Source organism: Oenanthe melanoleuca, chromosome 1A, assembly GCF_029582105.1.
Source record: "Oenanthe melanoleuca isolate GR-GAL-2019-014 chromosome 1A, OMel1.0, whole genome shotgun sequence".
NCBI lineage: Eukaryota > Metazoa > Chordata > Aves > Passeriformes > Muscicapidae > Oenanthe > Oenanthe melanoleuca.
The window spans coordinates 15,494,948-15,515,323 of NC_079334.1; the positions used below are offsets into that span (position 1 = coordinate 15,494,948).

Here is a 20,376-nt window from a genome sequence, read left to right on the forward strand (position 1 = left end):
ATCCGAAAACTGCAGTTTTCTAAGCCTTAGCATGACTACTACTATATCTACATTAGTCCTTATTCTCATTATTTCGGTATCAACACCTTGCTAACCCAGAGATTTCCCAGGAGATATGAACACGTGATATTCTCATTTGTGAGAGACAAGCAGCTGGCATTCCTTAGGGGACACCTGGGATTACTCACAAATCAAACAGGGTGTCCAGCAATGCTCTTCAGTAAGAGCAGCAATAGCACTAGGTAAACTAAATGGCTTGGTGCTATTGCCCATCTCAAACAATATTTCTTCAGAAACATTTCCAGAAGGCTCAGGCATAGCTTGTGTCTCACAATATTGGTGCAGAGGCATTTGAAGTGGACTCGGGCAAGGAATTTCCTCAACAGACTGTTTCTCCTGTTTTGGTGCTCTTGGCACACTTCCATATTCAGAGCTGTTGGCACTTGTCACTAACATGTCTCACCAGGCAGATGCAGGAAGACAGTGTGCTGTCCTGGCCTTTTTTGCACATCACATCAGTCACTGCATTCCCCACCACCAGATTCTGCTCTTCCCTGTTGCTTTTTAGTAGCGGTAGTATTAACGGCAAAGGACAGTAGTATTAACGGCAAAAGACAAAGAAGTCAGAAATTTTCTCTTGTAAGATATAGTGTACTGTCACTCAACTTCAGAATTTTCTCTACCAATAACCAAGGAAGAAGAATTTTCTTCAGAAGACAAATAAGCCTGATTTCAAATTAAGTGGTTTCAAGCTGCTTTCAAGCCTTAAATACAAAAATTCTGCTTTCAGCTCAGTTTTTATCCAAAGAGTAGAACAGCATTAACTAATAGAAGTATAATATTTTACTAATGGTTTTATATTACCATTTACTAGATTCCTATTAAGGCTTCATGTATGTACTTATCCATGTTTCCACACAGAAAACAAAAAATGTATTCCACTCCAGCATTTGGGCTCACAGCATAGGAAAGTTACAGTGTAGTTATGGTTTGAGTTAGGGATTCACAGGATTGGGGTATTCATTTTTTTTCTATGTGCATTAAAGACTAAAGCCAGAATTGACTTTGGCAGGAGTACCTATTCTGAGGGCAACTTAGGAAATTTATTTTTCAGAAAGTAAAATTGATAATCTGTGAACAATGTATGCTTTGGGTGAAAAAGCAAATAACCTGCAGAGTTATTTTATCTCAGTACAAATTCAATAAAAATTACCTCGGTTTAGGACTTTGTAAAATAAATGTTAACATCTACCACTAAGAAGTCTAACAAACAAAACTACATCTCTCTATTTTTTGTCCTTTTGAGGCAAAAAAAAAAAAAAAAAACTATACAGGAGACCTTCCTCTGGATTTTCACAGCAACTTAATACACTGATATCCAAATAATGTCCAAAATAATTATGCATCCCATACAGAATATTGATATTGATTTTTACATTTGAATGTCAATGCACAATCTTGTTTTTGCAAACACAGATATAACCCAGGCTTATGAAATTAACACATTGTTAATTCAAAAAATTCCAGTTTCTTGCTTTGCAATGTTTTCATTTCACCAGGGATGAAGCATACATCATGAGGCAGCGTGCTGTGGTTCTGGGATGTAAAACCACTGAACATTCATGTTAGTGAAGTTCTGTGAGGTGCATCCAACCAACTTTAAGTTCTGGTTCCCAGTAAGCTAATAATTAGCTTTGCAATATGGCTTTTTGTTTATTTTGGTTATAACCCTTGACTGTTTAATGGCAGAAGAGCCTTAGTGCAGCATTCTCCAACACAGGATAATATTCTCAACCCACAGTAAATATTTTAGAAGTCTGTTAGTAGCTCATATATTCCTTTCCTCCTATTTTGCCTTGAACCTTCAGCTCTAGAATATGTCTCAAAAGAATCAATACATGAACTATTATTTTCAAGAAAGGAAAGAAGCCAGCATATTTTAGCTGGCAATTTTATCTATCCACATAGGCATTTGAAATGGGCAGAGCCCAAGTGGGAAACTTGCTCCTAGATAACTTCATGGAAAATCCATCTTTTGTGCCCTGCTATGACACCAGAGTATCCAAAGCACTCCCAGCCCCCAGATGCAAGAGCTGCATGAAGCAGTCTTTATCTGTGCTCACCCTCTGCCCTCTGAAAGGAAAGGCTAAATTTTAGTATCACCTAGGATAACCTCAGGCTAGGTAAAATGTGTTATACAGTAGATGCAAAGTCCACATCAGCTGTGTTATAATGTTATCCAGATTTACAGCTTACTATGTGGGAGGAAAAACCTCAGCTTGAGCTAAGATTTCCATCTTAGTGCAAAGCGTTGCAAACAGTGTGAAATACCTCAGAAATCCTGTCTTTAATATTCATGAGTATATATCGTCTCCACAGCATTACAGCTGCAGCTTTTCACGTACTAATATGATAGGGAAAAAAAAAAAAGAATTCTAACATCTACTTGGAATGCTTAGCTGAAGCTCCAAAAACAGAATAATTGGCCTGTTTGGCAACAAATGCAGAGATTTTGAATATTATTTCACTTCTCATCCCCATGGAAAGAAAGGGAAGAACATAAAGTATGTTTGAGGAAAGAAATAACCCAATATAAACACTAATATAATTTTATATGGCAAGCAAAGAAAAACAAATGAGTTAGAGACAGTATTTTTCAATGCTGAAGAAAGGAAAGAGAGGGGAGAAAAAGGAAGTTGTGGGAAACTTAAGCTCATCATGTCCATGAAAACATCAAAACAGCCATGCAGCACTATCACATTTTTGTGCATGGAAGACAATTCCTTCAGTTAAGGTCTGAAGTCTGTGAAAGGTAATGGAAAGCTCTCTCAAGAAGCAGAGCATACAGTACTAACTCACTAAAAGGTAAACATAATTGTACTTTAGTAGACAACTCCCTTCACTAAGCACATTCTGGGTATCTTCCACACATGCTGCAATCACAAGGTTTCTAATAGCTGGGGTTACGTGGTACAACCGTTTCTCCCTCTCAGAGTTTCTTGGAGCATTTGCTGTAGTTCACTACTGAGATTGTCTGACTTGAGCTGGCTTTTAAACTTGTCAAATAACCTTTTGCAGAGACTGAAAGCTTTTATGTCAGCTACACATTTCAGAGAAGAGGTGAAAGGAAGGATTTAAAATTACAGGTGAAATATTTCTAATATATATTTATATTGCTTAAGAAGCAGAATCTTTGCATGAGGAATAATTTCCTCTTTTTCAGGAAAGCATTGTGGAAGAACTCTGTGACCACCGAACTCTGGCAAAGCATGCAAGCATTTGGTGTAGGGTACTCTGTAAATGTGTCTTTACTGATCCAATGAGCTAGCAGTCCACTCAGATACATCCAATTTAAAGGCTTTGGGGCAGAGGGTGAAAATTACAATGGGTACATAGAGTTCTGTACTTCAGAGCTTTGATGCTATGTTTGTATCAAACAGCACATTTCACTGACAAAGCAAGACAATTAGTACCCAGGGCTTGGGTTTTTTTCCTTCTGAGTGTCTCTAGACCTGTCTAATGGACTGAACACCCCTTAGAGATCAAAGCACATCTTCTGATTTAGTCTCTTCTGAGAGGAATACAGACCATGTGCTCTACAGTTTTCCTATGATGAGAATGAAAACATAGTAAAAGGACAAACCACTTTGAAGGCACCACCCTAATCCTAATTAAAACATTAATGGAGAAGCACTCTAGGTATGCTTTAATCTAGAGCCTGAACAAATGGAGGTCATTCTCTGTGCTTGCAGCAGTTCCAACACCAGGCAGTCTTAATAAAAGCAACAATATCTTCCTGGCAGTTTTCTTTGTTCTTCACATCCTGCAAAAGACTATCAAGGAGACTCTATAATTTAAGCCATGTAACAGAGTTTATAGAACTCGTCAATTTTAAAGGCAGGGGAAAAAGAGATTCTTGAATTAATAAAATTTACATCTATTCAAATAGTTGCAACTTTTTTTCCAGAATTTACAACAGGAGTTTTGCAGAGTTATGGTTTCAAGCAGAAGACAAGTGTTCTACAATAGGATGTGTGTTCTCTCACACCAGGGGTTTTAATGGCTGCTTTTGTTGCTTTGCTTGTGTGGGTGGCTTAAGGACAGTGAAGTACCACTGCTCACAATAAATAACAAGAAACTCTGAAAGTTATTTCTTGATGCATTTAATTCCTTTTGTGCCGTTCTAAGAGCTAGGGTATTATCAGGTGTGAGGTATACATTGTAACAGGACCAAAAGCACTCCAGTTGGATCAGGTAAAAACAGGTTACAAAACATTAGGAAAAGAAACACTGAAAAATACAAATTATATAATCTAGTCACACCTCAGTTGCAAATCCAAATTCTGAAACCCTTGAAAATCAGTCCCAGGAAAAGTTCACGGCTGCCCTTTTAAAAGAAGGATATTCCAGTTCTAGAAGACTAAGAGTGGAGGAACCTCCCATACCAACCCTCTACTTGACTTTGTGCCTGAAAGGTAAATTGCATCCTCGGCGCAAACTGAGTTGACCTGGGCAACATTGTTCTTTCAGGACTTGTCGCTAGGAGGTTTCTTCTTGGCTTCCACATCCTTCTTAAAATCTTCCAGCTTCTTTGCAATATTAGGGATCTTTAAAGACAAAACAAAACAATCAAACCCCATAGAACAAAAAGTCCTGGTCTACATGAGTTTCATCAGGAAAGACAATACCATACACACAACAAGAAATTCTATAAAGTTTAAACTGGTTTTTAAAAGGTATTTCCAGTATCTGTTACCTTGCACAGAGATTAAATCTAAGCAGTATCAGGCAAATAACAGAAGAGAGCCCCTCACATAAGGCTTCAGGAAATACTCAGATTATTAAGGCTACAAGTCAGCTAGTGGTGATGGGAACAGGAAGAAGAAAAAAATATCACAGGAAATTTAGCATGACCAGTCTGGCTTCTTGACCAAAAAACACAAACTGCCAAGAATAAGCAGATTTAAACATGATGCACAGGCTTTTGAAGGGGAAATTAGATTGCACTATACTGGTCATAACCCATGAGAAAAAAGATGTTCAAGAGCATCAAACGTTCTCAAGAAATTTATTAAGAAATATTTCTCCTGGTTCATCTTGTGGGAAACAAAATTCTTCACAGAGAATTCTACTGCACTGCAAACAGGCACCTTTACCGTTTCACACTTGAATGAAAATTCATTTTACTGCTTGTGAGTTTCAAAATTTCAAAAATAAAAGAATTTTGATAAAATAAGAATTTTGATAAAACAGTAAATTTTGATAACTTGAAAAGGAAAAAAAGCTGAAGCTCCTAATAGCAAAATATTATGACTAGCTAAAACTGGGAAGTGATAATGTATGATTTTACAAGCTAACTGATTTAAATTAAATTAAAGCAAACTTTCCACTCTTGGCTGTGAGAAAAAAAAAAATCTGGGTTTTTACTTCATATGTAACCTGACCACAGAGCAGAAGTTAATTCAAACAGAATGCAGGTCTCTCACTGAATAGTCTGAGGCTCACAGAACTGGTAATATAAGTTCCTCTTACCTTTCTTTTCAGAATTAAGCTTTTTTTCAGCAAATGAAATTAGGAGCCCAGCCTGTAACACACCTGATATTTAAACTAAATGAAGAGAACTCCACTACTGTCAGCAGAGCCTTCCATGTACTTATTACTAAGCACATTGCTGTATAGCTGCAGAATTAGGACCTCATTATGACAAGCTTATATTCAATGTCATCTCAAACCAATCATCTTCAACACCAGCAATAAAATTTCCATGTTCACCTGCTAGTCAGTGTTGCATTCCCAGGGAACCACTTCCAGGAAATCAAAAGCCTGAGTCCCCCTCTTGTGGCAATACTTTATCTGTGCTGCCAGAAAAGCACCATACAATGCTTGTGATATATATTGACACATCCAAATATATTCTTATGACTACATTTTTATAACACTGTAAAAACATTTATTGGACAGAAACACCAGCCTTTCATTAGTCCTTTTACTGGACTGACTGACAGGAAAAATCATCAGAGTTTGTGCATAAATGAAGAGCAAAATGTAAGTTGTTTTTTTTTAAGCAAGATTACTTCAATACTGAATATGATAGGAAAGCAAAACATAAATGTCACCAAAGCCTCAACAACTTTGTTCGGTTTTTTTAGGAAGGCTAATACAGATTGAATAAGAATTTTAAAAATATTTATATGTTAAATTTTATTAACTCCTCTAGCCAATAAGTAAAGCGGCACTGCTCTTACAAGGGACTCCGCTAATTCGGCAGTAATTAAAATCATGTTTTGAAGGCTCAGCTTGAAATCTTTCTCCTCTGCCCTCTCACATTGAAAACTCTGTTAACTGAGAACTGAAAAAAGAAAGTTCTCTTTCTTTTCTCACTGTGAGAAAAGAAGGAAAGAAGGAAAGAAGGATTGCAGGTCAATACACTTTTTGAAGTAGGAGAAAGTATTGAGTTTTCAGATAAAGCTGGTAAAACTTGTTTCATTATTGGTCTGGGAGACAGAGGTCTAAGGATTTTTATTAACAATTATACTGAGTGGAGAACACTGTAAGAAGACAGACTATCCAAGACAGGAAACCAGTATTTTAATGCTGTTAAAATCCATGAGTGATTGATAAACCTTTTCTGTTCCTCCTGTCTTTGCCTGTAGATGCCTGGACTCCAGGTCTGAACATAAATTTAGGCTTTAAGCACTACACCACCACAGAGATGAAATGCTATGAAGTTTGAAAAAGACCTACAAGATCAGAAAGTCCAACTTTTGACCAATCTCCACTTTGTCAACGAGACCACAGCACTAAGTGCCATGTCCAGTTATTCCCTGAACATCTCCAAGTGCTGATAACTCCATCACTTTCCTGTGCAGCCCATTCCAATGCCTGACCACTCTTTCAGTGAGGTAATTCTTCCTGAAGAAGTCTGAGTTCTCCTGTATCTAAAGTCAGCATTCTGTTTAAATAATATAAACCATCAAAATAAAGACTGATTCAATTCTAATTGAGGGAAAACAGCCCTATATACTCAGTTCAGGATAGGTTTATCTCTGAGAATACCAGGATACTCACATCATAGTTCTGAGCCAGATACATCCCAACCACGTTGCCAAGAGTAAAACCAAGCTAAAATGGAAGAAAGGGAGAGAGTTAACATCCTTCCACCAAAAGCACATTGCCTAAAATTAAGAAAAGGGAATACTGCAAGTCATTTAAAGAGTTTCAACTCCACTCCTATTTAATTTCTCATCTTTCATCCAGAGAGGTGCAATTTTACTGATCTTCTTCACCAGAAATACCTTGCCATCATTTCCAAAATACCACACAGTTTTGTTACTCCATACACATCCCCAAGACTATTTGCATCAAGCTGTGTTCATCCTTGTAAGGTTCTCTACACACCCACAAAGGCAGTAACTCCTAGAAAAATGGGGGAGACAGCAGCAGGGACCTACATATCACAGAGTTCTTGGTCCATGCTGGGAAAGCCTAAAGCAACAACCCATTAGAACAATGCTCAGTGTTGGAAAGGGACATCCATACCTCAGTATGAAATAAAAAAAACAACTTCACAACATGAACTTAAACCTGCTTCTTCTCTTCTGCAACAACAGCTGTACATCTTCCAGACAGACCCTTTTGACCCCAAGAGATTAGTTCTCAGCCAATTCCACTCTGATCTAGGGGCTCCTCTAAGGCAGTACAGTTGGTTAGAAGCTGGGCACAACCTCTTCTCACAATGGTGCAGACTCATAGTTGATAAAGGATGTCCATAGAAATGCATTCTGGCAGCAGAGCAAGAGCAAAACACAAGCACTGTTTCTGTCCCAGACCTGTGTTTGCCAGCTGAGGAAAACCCTCAAGCATAAGAACATTTTGGAGTGAAAGAAACTCTTCTCTTCAAAGACACACCATGAGATACTCATTCAGCAACTCCTCAGTATTCTACATTTTATTTTTGTTGTTGCAATTCAAAATAAGTCTGTCCTATACCATGAAAGCTCATTTAACTAGTTTGAAAGTGGACACTACTAATATTGTGCATTCATGCATTGTAAGTAGACAAATCGCTCTTTGTAACAGCTGCAGCCAGCTCTATTTAAGAAAATTGTTGGTCACTGCTGTCAAAGTAAGACTATTTTAAGAAAAATAAAACCACTGTACAAAAAACAACTTTGCCATCATTTACTGACCAGACATCTTTTCCAGGCCCAAAGCACAGCTCATTTTTTCTGTGGTTCAGACTCCATAAGCAGCACTGCTGAAAATCTATCTATAGAAAACTAAAATTGGCTGAGAGCTGTCAAATGAACTCTGACTGCAAGATACTTCAGCATTTTCTTAAACACATTTTTGGTATTATTCCTTGTTAAAATTATTTTTCTAAGCTTAGCTTTAACAATTTAAGAATAATTATTCTTCTGTGTATTGTCCTGGCTATCATATGCCCTTGTAGTTTGAATTACCAGCTAAGTAGGTACTCTTGGAGATTAAAAGATATTAATCTAGGAGATTAAAAAATAATGCACTCATGAAAACCAGATCTGTGATTCCTCTTAATCCAGAGCATCACTCTAGCAGAGGAGAATTTCCTGTATATTTAGCAGTGTCTGGGAAGCCACCCCTGGAAACCCAAACCAGTTCCTTCTTTATTAGCAGTGTTCTAGGCTTTTACCCTAGAACCTTTCCAATATGTGTCGTATTCTGTTGTGAAATAACCCTTACTCAGTAGAGACAGTACTGAGATCAGTACTCCCTGAAAGTGTACTCCTTTAATGGAAAGTCCAGCACTGCATCCACCCAGTTGCACTTATTTTTAGAGCCGACAATTTGAGCAGTGGGGGAAAAAATAAATCACTACTTAAGACTTCAATTTTATGGGAAGCAAAACATATAGCCAAGGAAAATGTACATGTAGATTAAAAACAATAGGGCTGATGAGAGTTCAGAGTCTTCCAATTTTTATTCAGCATTTCAAGGCACATTGAAAACAAATAGCTTATTTAATGCTTAACTCTGGATTGCAAAACACAAGGTTTGTGAGATTATCCCTTTATCTCTCTGCTTCAGCCCTAACCAGACAGGCCAAGAGTCAAACATCCAATCTACACCCAGCAGGGAAGAAACCCAGAATTAGCATATCATTTATCTAACTGTCACACTAATGAGAAGTTGTAATTATATTTTCATCTAGGAAAAAAAAAAACAAACAAACAAAAAAAAACCAACCCAACAAAAACAAAACAAAGAACTTCAGCAGAAAGTAGTGGAGCTGATAAACCCAAAAACTTTGAGAGGCTAACCATATTTAGCCTTCTAAAGGTTTACACTGGAGTGGAGAGGGGATGATAAACAGCTACAGAAATGACTGAGGCTTTCATACTTGTTATTCTATAGCTGGGATGAAAAATAGACCTCATTAATTTATTCTACAAAAACAAGCATGACTGTCTCAACTTCCAGGAGGCCATCACTTCTTGCTCTGTATCAGTACTTGCTATGAAACTCATTAGCCAGCTAAATTATCTTGCCCCAACAAAAGATGAAGTCTAATACTGAGTCTAATAATTCTGTTCTTCTTCGGGGCAGTAATGAAACGCGACCTCTTGCCTTAACTTCCGTATATAAAAATCCACATGTGCAGCGGATTGTGCCTACATTTTTAAGGGTGTACAAAATAGCAAGAGCTGATGCCCCTGCTCTCACTAAAGGAGAGAGACATTTACGCTTACACAAAGAAATTTGAGCAGCAAAGAGAGCATCACCGTGAGCAAGCAGAAACTCCAAGGCAAATTAACAGCACGACTCGGAGGAAAACCAAGCCGCGAAACTCCTTTTTCAGAGCATCTTTAAGGCACGGTTTAAGGCGAGAATAAGGAGGACGGGTAGGAAGGAGCGGGAGAAGGGAAGCCGCCCAAGGATAAGAGCCAACACCAGGCACAGCCGCCCCGCTGACAGGGGCCGCGCTGCGGGCACGGGGCCGCGGAGTGCCCGGACACCACGCCCTTCCTCCCTCGGCCGGGCAGCGGCCCTGCCGTGCCGTGCCGTGCCATGGCGGCGGTGCCACGCCTCAGAGCCTTACCAAGAACTGCAGCATGACGCCCGCTGCCCGCGCTGCCGCCCCGCTCGACAGCCGGGGAAGTCAGGCGGGCGGCGGCCGCTCCCCTTCCGGGCCCGCCCCCGCCGCCATGGCCGGGGGAAGGCTCTGGCCCAGCCCCGGCCCGGCCGCGCCGCGCCAAGCCTGAGGGCCGCTCCCGCCGCTCCTGAGGGGCTGCGCGGAGTTCTTTTTGTTATATGAGTAGTTGTTCTTTGTGGATAACTTTGGCTTCAGCATCTTTTAATGGCTACACTTAATTCATGGGGATTTGGGCAGTAAACATCAGTTAGGAATATTTCTCCAGCTGCAAGTCAGTAAGAGACCGCAGGCTTTATTGCAATTTATTTCAAACCTCTTTTTTTTTTTTTTTTTTTCACCCTGCAAACTTTTCAGACAAAAAAAAAAATACCCCAAAACCCACAAAAAATAAACCAAAAACAAAAACACAACCAAAAAAAAAACAAATAACAAAACAAACAACAAACAAAAAAACCTCCATGAGATATGTGCATCTTTGAGCTATTGGGAAAAAACTCTACCCTAAAAGGAAGTTAAGAAGTTAAGTCACATATGTCTCAGTTCCCAGAAAGCTCAAATGCTCCATCTCATAGAAAACATGTAGCTTCTGCCTTCCTGCGGAAGGTCCCTTGGTGAAGTAAGGAAGTATCTCCTACCCACCTCAGGAAAAAAGCGCAGAAAGATATTAAGTAACGCTTTTTTTTTTTTTTTTTTTTTTTTTTTTTTTTTTTTTTTTTCTGTTCTCATGATACCCTGGTAGGGTCCCAGACTCGAGACCACTTTCTCCTGAATTTCAGGGTGTCCCAAAGCTGGTGCATTATTCTTCCCTCCCTGAGTGAGAGCTGACACCTGGAAATGACACAAAGATTCAAATGGATGTGGCTTAGAGAGCCAGGGCTGGACTTCCTTGTCCTCTGGAATGACTGACTCTTCCAGGGGTCTCACCGATTAGCTTCGTTCTGAGAAGAACAGATGAACTGCTGATAATTATTTTCCTTGTACTGTAAGCCTTCTCCATGTGTGCAGGATCAGAGCACTGACATAATATTAGATCCAGCCTGAGCACGTCAGAAACCAGATGGGGCAAACAAGGCTTTTAGTAGTTATAGTGCCTCCAAAGTACCATCACAGGGAGATCAGGTTCATTAAGAATGTTGTTATTATGCTTAGGCTATAATAAATACAACATGTGTTAAATAGTCTTGGCTCAACATTACTCTACTTGGTTGTTTTCCTACATGCCATGAATTTCCTCTGTGACATTTAGCAGAATGCCATTTTTTTTTTTTTTCTTTTTTTTCCTTTTAGGTAAAACTATTCCATTTACATCAGCCAATGCTGAATCATTTTGGGTCAGAGAGTGTACAGGGTGGGTGCTGTGGATGGCATATGTTAGTGGAAGGAAGAGTTCAGTCTGGTAGTTATAAATGAAATTGTATTTATAACTGTGGGTGTGGGGGGGGAGAAGCTAAACAAAAAACTGCAAAAAAACCAACCCAAACCTACTTTTTTGCTGTTAGGGAAGACTTTCTCAATGTTATGTACTGCACTCTGGTGTTCTGCAAGTACATTCAAGCCCCTGAGGCATGCAGAAAGCTTGTTTGTCAGGAAGTACTGGCTGCTCAGCATTATTCTCAATTGCTAAATCATATTTGAAGATGCATTAATTTTGATTTAATACTGTTTTTAGAGTGCATGTGCTCTATATATGTACTCCATTCCATGGAAATTGAGAATACCTATTTTGAAGGATAACATTTAATTTACCCGGCTTTCACAATAAGTTTGCTGAGTTATAAACATACTTGGACAAGGATGTTTTATATGTTAGGCCCAGTAGAAAAAGAAGGGTGTTGTGTCATGATATTGTGAGAATTGCTAACAAAGAAGAGTTTATTATTCTGATAGCCACATGAATCTATGTGCCTGGAGAAAATTTGGCCCAGTGTGAGAGAAGTGGCTGACATTTCTGGAGGGCCACTGTCTATAATATTAAATTTATAATTAAAAGTAATGGAAATCTGTGGATATCTTTAATCACTGGAAGAGAGCAAATGTCAGACAAGAAGGGCCCATAAGAAGGCCCAGGAAACGAAAGACATTAGTATTGCTTCAACCCATGGGACAGTCATGGATCCACTCCCCCTAGAAACTATTATAAACCAAGTGAAGTAAGTGATTTTTCTCTATAGGCAGTAAGTATGTTATTGTAAGATCTGAAAGCAGCACCAATAAAATATTTGATGTGAAAACTTGTGATAATTGTGTTGCAAATATTTGAGAGTTTATTTGAATAAAGTAGCAGTATTGATTTAGCCATTATGAGGATGTAAGCAAAGCAAGGTTAGTAGGAAGGAATAATATTTGGTCTTTCTAACTGGTATCCTAAGGAGAAATGATAAGTTTGCCATAGAAGCCCTTTCTCAGAGCTGAAAATTATTTAAGTCACAGGATATAAAAACTAATTTTAAGAGGTAATCTTCTTTTACTTTCACAACAAATAATATACAACTTTGAGTGTAAGTCCTCAAGAGACATATGTTTAACTGTCTTTTTAATACCACTCTTTATGTGCTCATGTGTAGCTGGAAAGGGAAGTAGAAATCATACTTCCTTGATCTAGAAGTTTTGTAAAATAAACACCAGATGGAGCCAGAAAACCATCTATTAAAATTTCTGTTAAAGTTTTATTATGTTTAATCTGTACATTTTGGTTTTAATTCTGCCCAATTTCTTTGCTTTGCTTTAGTAAGATATCTTTTATAATCTGTGATGTGGTTTCAAGATTTCTGGGAAGTTGTAATTATCCAGGACTTTTTTGTCTTGCCATGGAGACATGCACTATTGTAGTGCACAATAGATACAGAATGTATTAAGCACTTGACATCTATTGTACAACATGCAATAAGAAATCAGAGCTGTAGGGCAGTCAGCTTGTCAAAAAATTAGTAGAACTTATGACCTTTCAATATACCAAGTGTAATTGCCTACCTCAAAAAATAGGCAGCCTTTCATCTCAAATCTTTTCTGGTGGAGTTGCAGTTTATTGTTAATCAAAGTTGTTGAAAACATCTTCTCCTAATAACTTCCAGCACCTTCTGTCTCCTCTTAGAAGCTGTGGCCTCCAAAGACCGTCTGGAGTTCTCAGATCAATAGCCTACTACATTTTTGGCAGAAAAACTGAAGGCATCCCTGACTCGTAGTGTGAGTCAAGTTGTTTAAGCCCAAGTTTTTAAACATAGTTATGATTAGAAGAGGTAGTTGATTTATGGGGGTTTGTATTGACCCTCTCTAAGTCAGTTTTTGCACAAAGCTCTCTGAGAGCCAAAGCTGATTCTGCACACTGGGATCTGCCTGGCTTTGTGTGAATGATTTGTCAGAGGCAGAAAGAGCAGCTTAGCCCTTCGTGCCAGCCCTCAGAGAACCTGCAGTGTGCATTTCCCTCTGCCGCCCTGGAGGAAACAGTCCTAAGCACCTGCTGAAAACGGGAGATTGTCAGGCAGTACTGGGCCCAGAGTAAGCTCCATAGTGCACTCCAGAGCACTCCCTTATTCTAAAAGTGCTCCTTATCAGAAAGAGAGAAACCTTAGAGCATGAGGAACGTGAGCCCCAGGACAACCAGAAGAGATAAACCTACAGAAGGTCTCTGAGCAGCAGGGTGAAGGGCAGCATGAATAAATTGAAGTTGAGAGGTCTGTCACAATCGCAGGGTGACACAACAATGGCCCCATTCCAGTGAAGATTGTTTCTGCATTTCCAATTAAATGAGAAAGTGGTTCTTATTCTCATGGCATGATCTGATAATGGATAATAATACTTCAATCTATGAATCTAAACATCAGGGCTTCTCTCTCTCTAGAGTAACTCCACAAGTTGGCACAAGGGGAAGGACTCAGAGAGACTTATGGAAAAACACAAAAAACACAAAATACCAGCAAAATTTCCTTTATGTGCAAAATAATAGCAATGGTATGCTCCTACAACAAACCAACCACGGGAATTTGAAATACTTTGAATGAAAAAAAGTGATCATTCAACCACACTATTTTTTCCCTTGTAGATGCATGAAACTGCATTTCCTGACACACTTAGCCATTTATTCCATCCTAGCATTGCAATTTAATTCTGCATTTCAACAAAAGGCCATCTGCAAGCCCTGTCTATGAATTTATCATATACTTTGAAATTATCTCACACAGTGATAAATATGAGCCTACAAATGGCTGTAATTAATCTGCTTAATATCTGACCACATACCTTAGTGCCTCTGGTTTTACCCATGTAAATGGCTTTGCTTTATTATTTTTCCCCACTCCTTTATTATATTTTTATATATAGGTAACATATATTTGACTTGAACTCAGCTTTTAACTGTTTCATCATGAGATCAGTCAGATGATGGTGCAGGTTGGTGCCATATCCATCTTTCAGGTTTTCTTCTTGCCTTTATTGGATGAAAGAGATTTTTCAGTCTTTGCATACAAAAATAAAGAAATAACCATCTACCCTGCCAGGAGAAACAGAAACCTTTTTAATGTAAGTTCCAGTCTATAATGAAAAAAAAACCCTCAAACCCCAAAGATTGATAATTTATATATAGGCAGGGTAGTGAAATATCTTGAATGCAAATGAGTCATGATTTTAAGTTTTTACCCTGGAGCAGCAACAGCTAGAAATGTACTTTAAACAACTCCTCTCACAGCCAGTTGAGATGTTCCCATGAACACATGTCCCTGGGACTAGGAATTCAAAACCGGAGGCTGAGTAAAGCAAAAAATTATTGAGTAATGATACCTTTCAGCTCTAGCTGCTGGGCTGTGGCCTGGAAAGGGCATTGTATGAGAAACAGATAATATATGCAGAATTCTCCAGTGACTCACGGAAAGGCATAATTGCATGAGCAGATAATAGATATGTAATGAATTCCACTCTATGCTGGACTCACAAAGGGCATGGGTGCCAGTCTTAGAGATTTAGCTGGAATTTCAAGCTGTAGTTGTGCATGCAACTGTGGGAGCTCCTGGTTCAGCTCCTCACATTCTGGTTTAGAAACAGTCATCACAATCGCGTCAGACATTGGGGAAATAGTCCTATCACTCATAGGATGACAGCAATCACCAGCACATCAGTTTTCTGAAATTGTTTCTCTGAACAGCACTAGAGCTTTTTAAGAACTCAAATCCTATCAAAAGTGCAGAAAAATGAGCAAAGAAAACCTATTTATAGCTAAGCTGTTTTGCTGCAGTTAAGGCCCTGAGTGCACGAACAGGCTCTACAGCCTTGACTTCCACCTCTGGATTGTGAGACAGAGGTGGGAGAAACCTCACTGGGGACCTCTGTGCCTTGGATCTGAAACTTAGCTTGGTTACAGCTGCTATGGTGTTGCTGGCTACTAAAACAGTAAGACATCTCAGTGGTATTAGCTGATGGCTGAACATACACAGTCTTTTTTCATGTGTTCAAGAGTAATCCAGAACTTCTGGAGTTAAGTTTATGATGTTGCACACAAGGGAAATATCATACAGGAATTTCAAATTGATGATCAGTAGATGGTGCTCTTTTCCTGAGTAAGAATGAAAGAAATATTTTCAAATGATCAAGAATATTATTAACATATTTCAAATTTTTAATTCCAGAATTGGGTAATATTTATTTAAAATAGTTTCAAACACTTTTTTCTTTCCAAAAGTCACTCCAGATTTTCACTAGGTGAATTTTCATAAGAGACAGAGAGACACCAGTTTAACTGACCCACTTCATTAAACTTGGTGGAATAATCTAATTGTGGTGTTGTACTTTAAAAAGCAGCCCTTCAAAAAGAACAAAATTGTCTGTACAGATTTTAATTAGCTCTCCTCTCTCTATCATGGGATTGTTTGTTCTGTTTTTTATGAAAACAAAACAAAACAAAACAAAACAAAACAAAACCAACTGTTACCCCCAAAATCCCAAGCCCCTTGAACTACCTGATGTTATTTTCTTAGACATCATTTCTTCAGTTAATTAAAATAATCTGAATTAGTACACAGATGAACTAAAGGATGACCTAGTCTCCTTACAGTAGTAATGTCAAAAATAAGAGATTAAAAAAAAAAAAAAAAAAAAAAAAAAGGAAAGAAAACAAAGCCAAAAAGCCTCAGGACTCTTGTCTGGAAGAGACTTCCAGGTATGCAGTGAGAAGTTCAGGTGACAAGTCTGTCCTGGTTTGAAGGACAGGTGTCTGCCGATAAAGGCATAAGTTTTCTTTGAAATAGAGACCTTAATTCCACTCCCCTCCCCCCCCCCCCCAAGTATTATAAATGTTTGAATCAAGGACTCTGGGGCAGAGATAAGGGGGTAGGAATAACAGCTCTTTTACTAATATATCTAACTGTACAAGCAGAAACAACAGCAGTTGTTAAAATTACCAACAAAACAGAACAGATAACTCAGTTCCAGTCCTTTCTTTAGCTGCAGGCACGCTCTCTCTGCACTTGGTCCCGGTGCTGCAGACGGAGCAAAGCCCGACAGCTGCAGAGCGTGGGCAGGAGCGGAGGCAGGAGGGGGCAGCAGTGGCCACGCCAGTCTTGGGGGAGGAGGGTCTCGAGAGAGCAGCTCCTCACTCACTGTTTGTGTCCAGGTGGTCAGCTGTGTCCGCAGAGGCAGGAGGCTGTAGCGGGGCAGATGCAGGGCAGGTGATCGCAGAGGGTCTGGCTCTCCTGTGTTCGGCTGTGTGGCTGCCGATGGGGGGATCCTCCTCTCGGCTCTGCTCACTGGAAACACGAGTCCCTCCTGAAGCCCAGCTCCCACCTACCCCTTTTCTCTAGAGTCGTCAAAGGTCCTGGGTGTAACTCAGCCAGCTCCATTGGCATGATAATTGGAAAAATTCTTTAAATTGACGCAGTAATGGAAAAACACTAAACTCCCAACAAAGTCACAGATGTCATGCCTTTTCAGGACTGTGGCTCTAAATATTCATTCAATCTCTGACACAAAAAAAATTCCAAAATGGTGCTTTCTGCTGATCTTCCCCAACAATATTTCATTTTAGTCTTTGCAAATAATAACCTGCACACATCACATAGAATTGAGGGGCCCTACTTACTTGATTACAGTTATTTGGTATTCTCTCACTTTCTGTTTTTCTTTGATGGCTGTCATATTCACTGGCAAGCAATCAGAGTTCAAATGCTCCCAGTCACCAAGTTACCAAGAAATTTTGTGCTGCCACTTCCCAAGTTTCCATCACTGCACAAGACAAGCCATTAAAGTAAATCTGGGAAGCACAACTTATGTGAATGCTTTTTGGCAGCCCTGCCTCTGACTGCTGTGCATATGAGTGCTTCTATTGAGGAATTACAGCTCCCGAGCATCTCAAGCCTTCTCCTTGCTTTGGGGCTTGGGCTAAGTAATTTAAAGAGCCCAACAAGGACTTAGATTTTCAAATGCTACTTAAAATTCATGTTTGAAGTGACAGTTGCCTTTACAGAATGGAATATTTGCAAGAATTTAATAAAAGCAAAAGAAAAAGTCTGGAACTAATAATATGTACATATTTTTTCTTGCAGTGGCTTTTTGAACTGTTTGAATGATTCTTATGTTTAGGCCAAAGTGGTACTACAGGGAGCATACATTTGATTTCATACAGCTAAAGTCAAAGATATTATAGGATGTAAGATTTTAGCTTAAGCAAAATATATATTTATTTTTTTAAACCAGATTGATGAATGCAAGATCAAATCTGTGCTTTGTACTTGTCTGTAAGATGTAATTCAGAACAGGTAATTTCCTTCTGTTTCAGTAACTGAGTGCTCCCTCTTTCATGGGCTCATTTAGATGCAGACAATGAGATCCTTTACTTCAAAGCACAATTCTTCTAGATGGATGATAGATATGTCTCTGTTATTCTTGGGAACACTGAGACTGCAAAGGTGGGAATTCTGTGGATGACGAAATGTGATAGACTTAGAGGCCTACCTCCAAATTATGAAAAGCATTGGGCATTTAGGGCCTAATTTACAAAAGGAGTAATGTAATGCCTTGCCTTCTGAAAGGTTACTGAAGTAGAAAACTGAGATGATCCAGCTGACCCTAACCTCTTTCTGGTAGTGTGTCAAAAAACAGCAAGGCAAGATATGCTTTCCATGAACAAACATTGTTAATTGCACTGTCAAATTTATATGCTATTAAGATAAAATACTGTGTTCATGAATATCATGTACATTTTGTATAATATCACCTATTTACATTAGAGTGGTTTAAAAGTATAAATTAAATGAAATAACACAATCTGATGATTATGAAGGGGAAATATTTCACTCTCAAGGAAACATTTTAAAAGTATATATATTTTTTGTTCAAGTTAAATCATCCATTTCTGTTGACATTTAATTTCTGAATGGAAGAGTTTTGAGTAAGCTAAAGGATGAATTTCTATGTATAGTTGATACTGTGATCTTGTGGGAGGCTACACAAAGGTGTCCTAAGAGCTTTGTGAAGTGCTATTGTGTTGTACAATGTGTACTACTTCTTGCAAGTTCTTGTCGTAAAATTCCCGACCTCTGTTAACTTCCATAGACCATCACTAGCATATACATTCTCATTCTGATAATATATCCTCATAATGAATATGTTATTCTCATTTAATGTGGGAGAGAAATGTAGAGAGACACAAGTGCTCCACTTTCATTTCAAATATTTCATATTGCTCATGGTCTTCAACAATGTGTACAGCCATGCGCTCTTAATCTTCTCCTGCAGGCAATTCTGACCTGTCAGTGCTCAGTTTGTACTAAGGGGTAGTGAGTATTTCAGTCCTTTCTTGTTTTGCTAATTTCACAGGGTTTTTTTAGGAAATCACAATATCCCCTGCTGTTTTCTGAAGGAGATCAGAACTCCTTCAGAACTGTGTTTGCAAGTGCTTTTTGGATATTTCCTATTCCATTGAAGCAAAAGTTGTTCTTCAGATAAAAACATTTTTGCTTCTTAAGAAGTATCTTAATAAACTGATAGTAGTTGCAAGTTCTTTTCCCGTTAGTTCATGTCTTGCTACTTAGGTCGAAGTAAGGTGGTTCTGGCAACATCCATTTTAGTGTGAATATTAAAAAACACTGTGACAGGTAATGAGCATGAGGTTACAGACTTGAACAACAGGTATCCAATGCATTCTCCTGTTGCCTTAGTAACCATTCCTTCCCCACTGAGAAGTTAATTTAATAACGCACAACTATTCAGATACTTGTCTGTTATAGTAAAGGGAAACATTTATGAGAACTAAATGAAATTGCTGGAAGAAACAGTGGCTAATTTGTAACATTATGGCAAATCTTTGTCTCGGTTCCCTGTTCACCGGTTATGTAACCTCAGTACAGGACAGTTTCTCTCACCCTGTTTGTTTAATATGCACATAACAGTCAAAAACTTCATAAAAATTCACTATACATCTGAGGATGACTTTATGTGGAAGTACACAGGTAAACAATTATAGCAAAGTGTTTAGCAAAGCCAGAAAGATAATTCCCCTTCTTGTCCCTTATTTCAAAAGTACCCAGGCAATTATCCTTAAAGGTCATTCCCAGAGCTGCCTCTAATTATTGCAGTTACATCTGCTGAGGCAAGAAAAGAATTATGTCAAAGATTAATGTTAAAAAAGCCAAAGAAATAAAGTGTTAAACTATAGCTGGAGCTGCTTCTGCACTCAGGGAATTTTGCACAATGCACTGTCATATCTGTAAGATATAAAAGGAGAAAGGGAATAAAACTGCGCTTCCTTCATGACTTCTTGAACTGACCCCTAAAAGACCTAATATTAGATGAGATCTTACAGTAAAAATTTGTGCTGTCATTGCTCAGGGATATGAGAAGGTGTGATCCCTGAGCAACAGATATGTGCTAGCTGAGAAACCTTGGTAAAAAGCAGTTATAGAAAGAAAAAACACACTTCAATGTGTTGCAGGGTGCACTACATGAAATGTATCTTCTGAGCTGTTTTAGCAATCAGAGCCCTTTGCATCAGTATACCCTGGAGCCAATGGGGTCTCACCACACACTCTCCTTTTGTTTAGATTTTACCATCTTTTTTGATTTTAATTTCAATATTTTATTTTGCTGTTTAAAAGTTTCATTTTCCTTCTGTCTAAAACAGTCAGAAAAGCACAGCTGTGTCATGCCACATGGCCCTGGTAAGGCTCTTGATGAGCAGCAACATAAAAACAAGATCATTTGGAATGGTCTATTGAGCTGATGGCCTGGACCTCAGGACAAAATGCTTAAACACAGTCTCCAGA

At 38.7% G+C, this 20,376-nt stretch overlaps 1 protein-coding gene across 1 annotated transcript; it reads right to left on the reverse strand.

Moving 5' to 3' along the window:
• Positions 1-4,147: 4,147 nt before the first annotated feature.
• On the reverse strand, positions 4,148-10,199 carry STMP1 (short transmembrane mitochondrial protein 1). The gene is made up of 3 exons (XM_056482584.1): positions 10,079-10,199; positions 7,069-7,122; positions 4,148-4,607 (listed from the first exon to the last, which is right to left on the reverse strand). Exons 1-3 carry the CDS (start codon positions 10,091-10,093, stop codon positions 4,527-4,529), a joined length of 150 nt encoding a protein of 49 aa, XP_056338559.1. The 5' UTR covers positions 10,094-10,199; the 3' UTR covers positions 4,148-4,526.
• Positions 10,200-20,376: the final 10,177 nt, after the last annotated feature.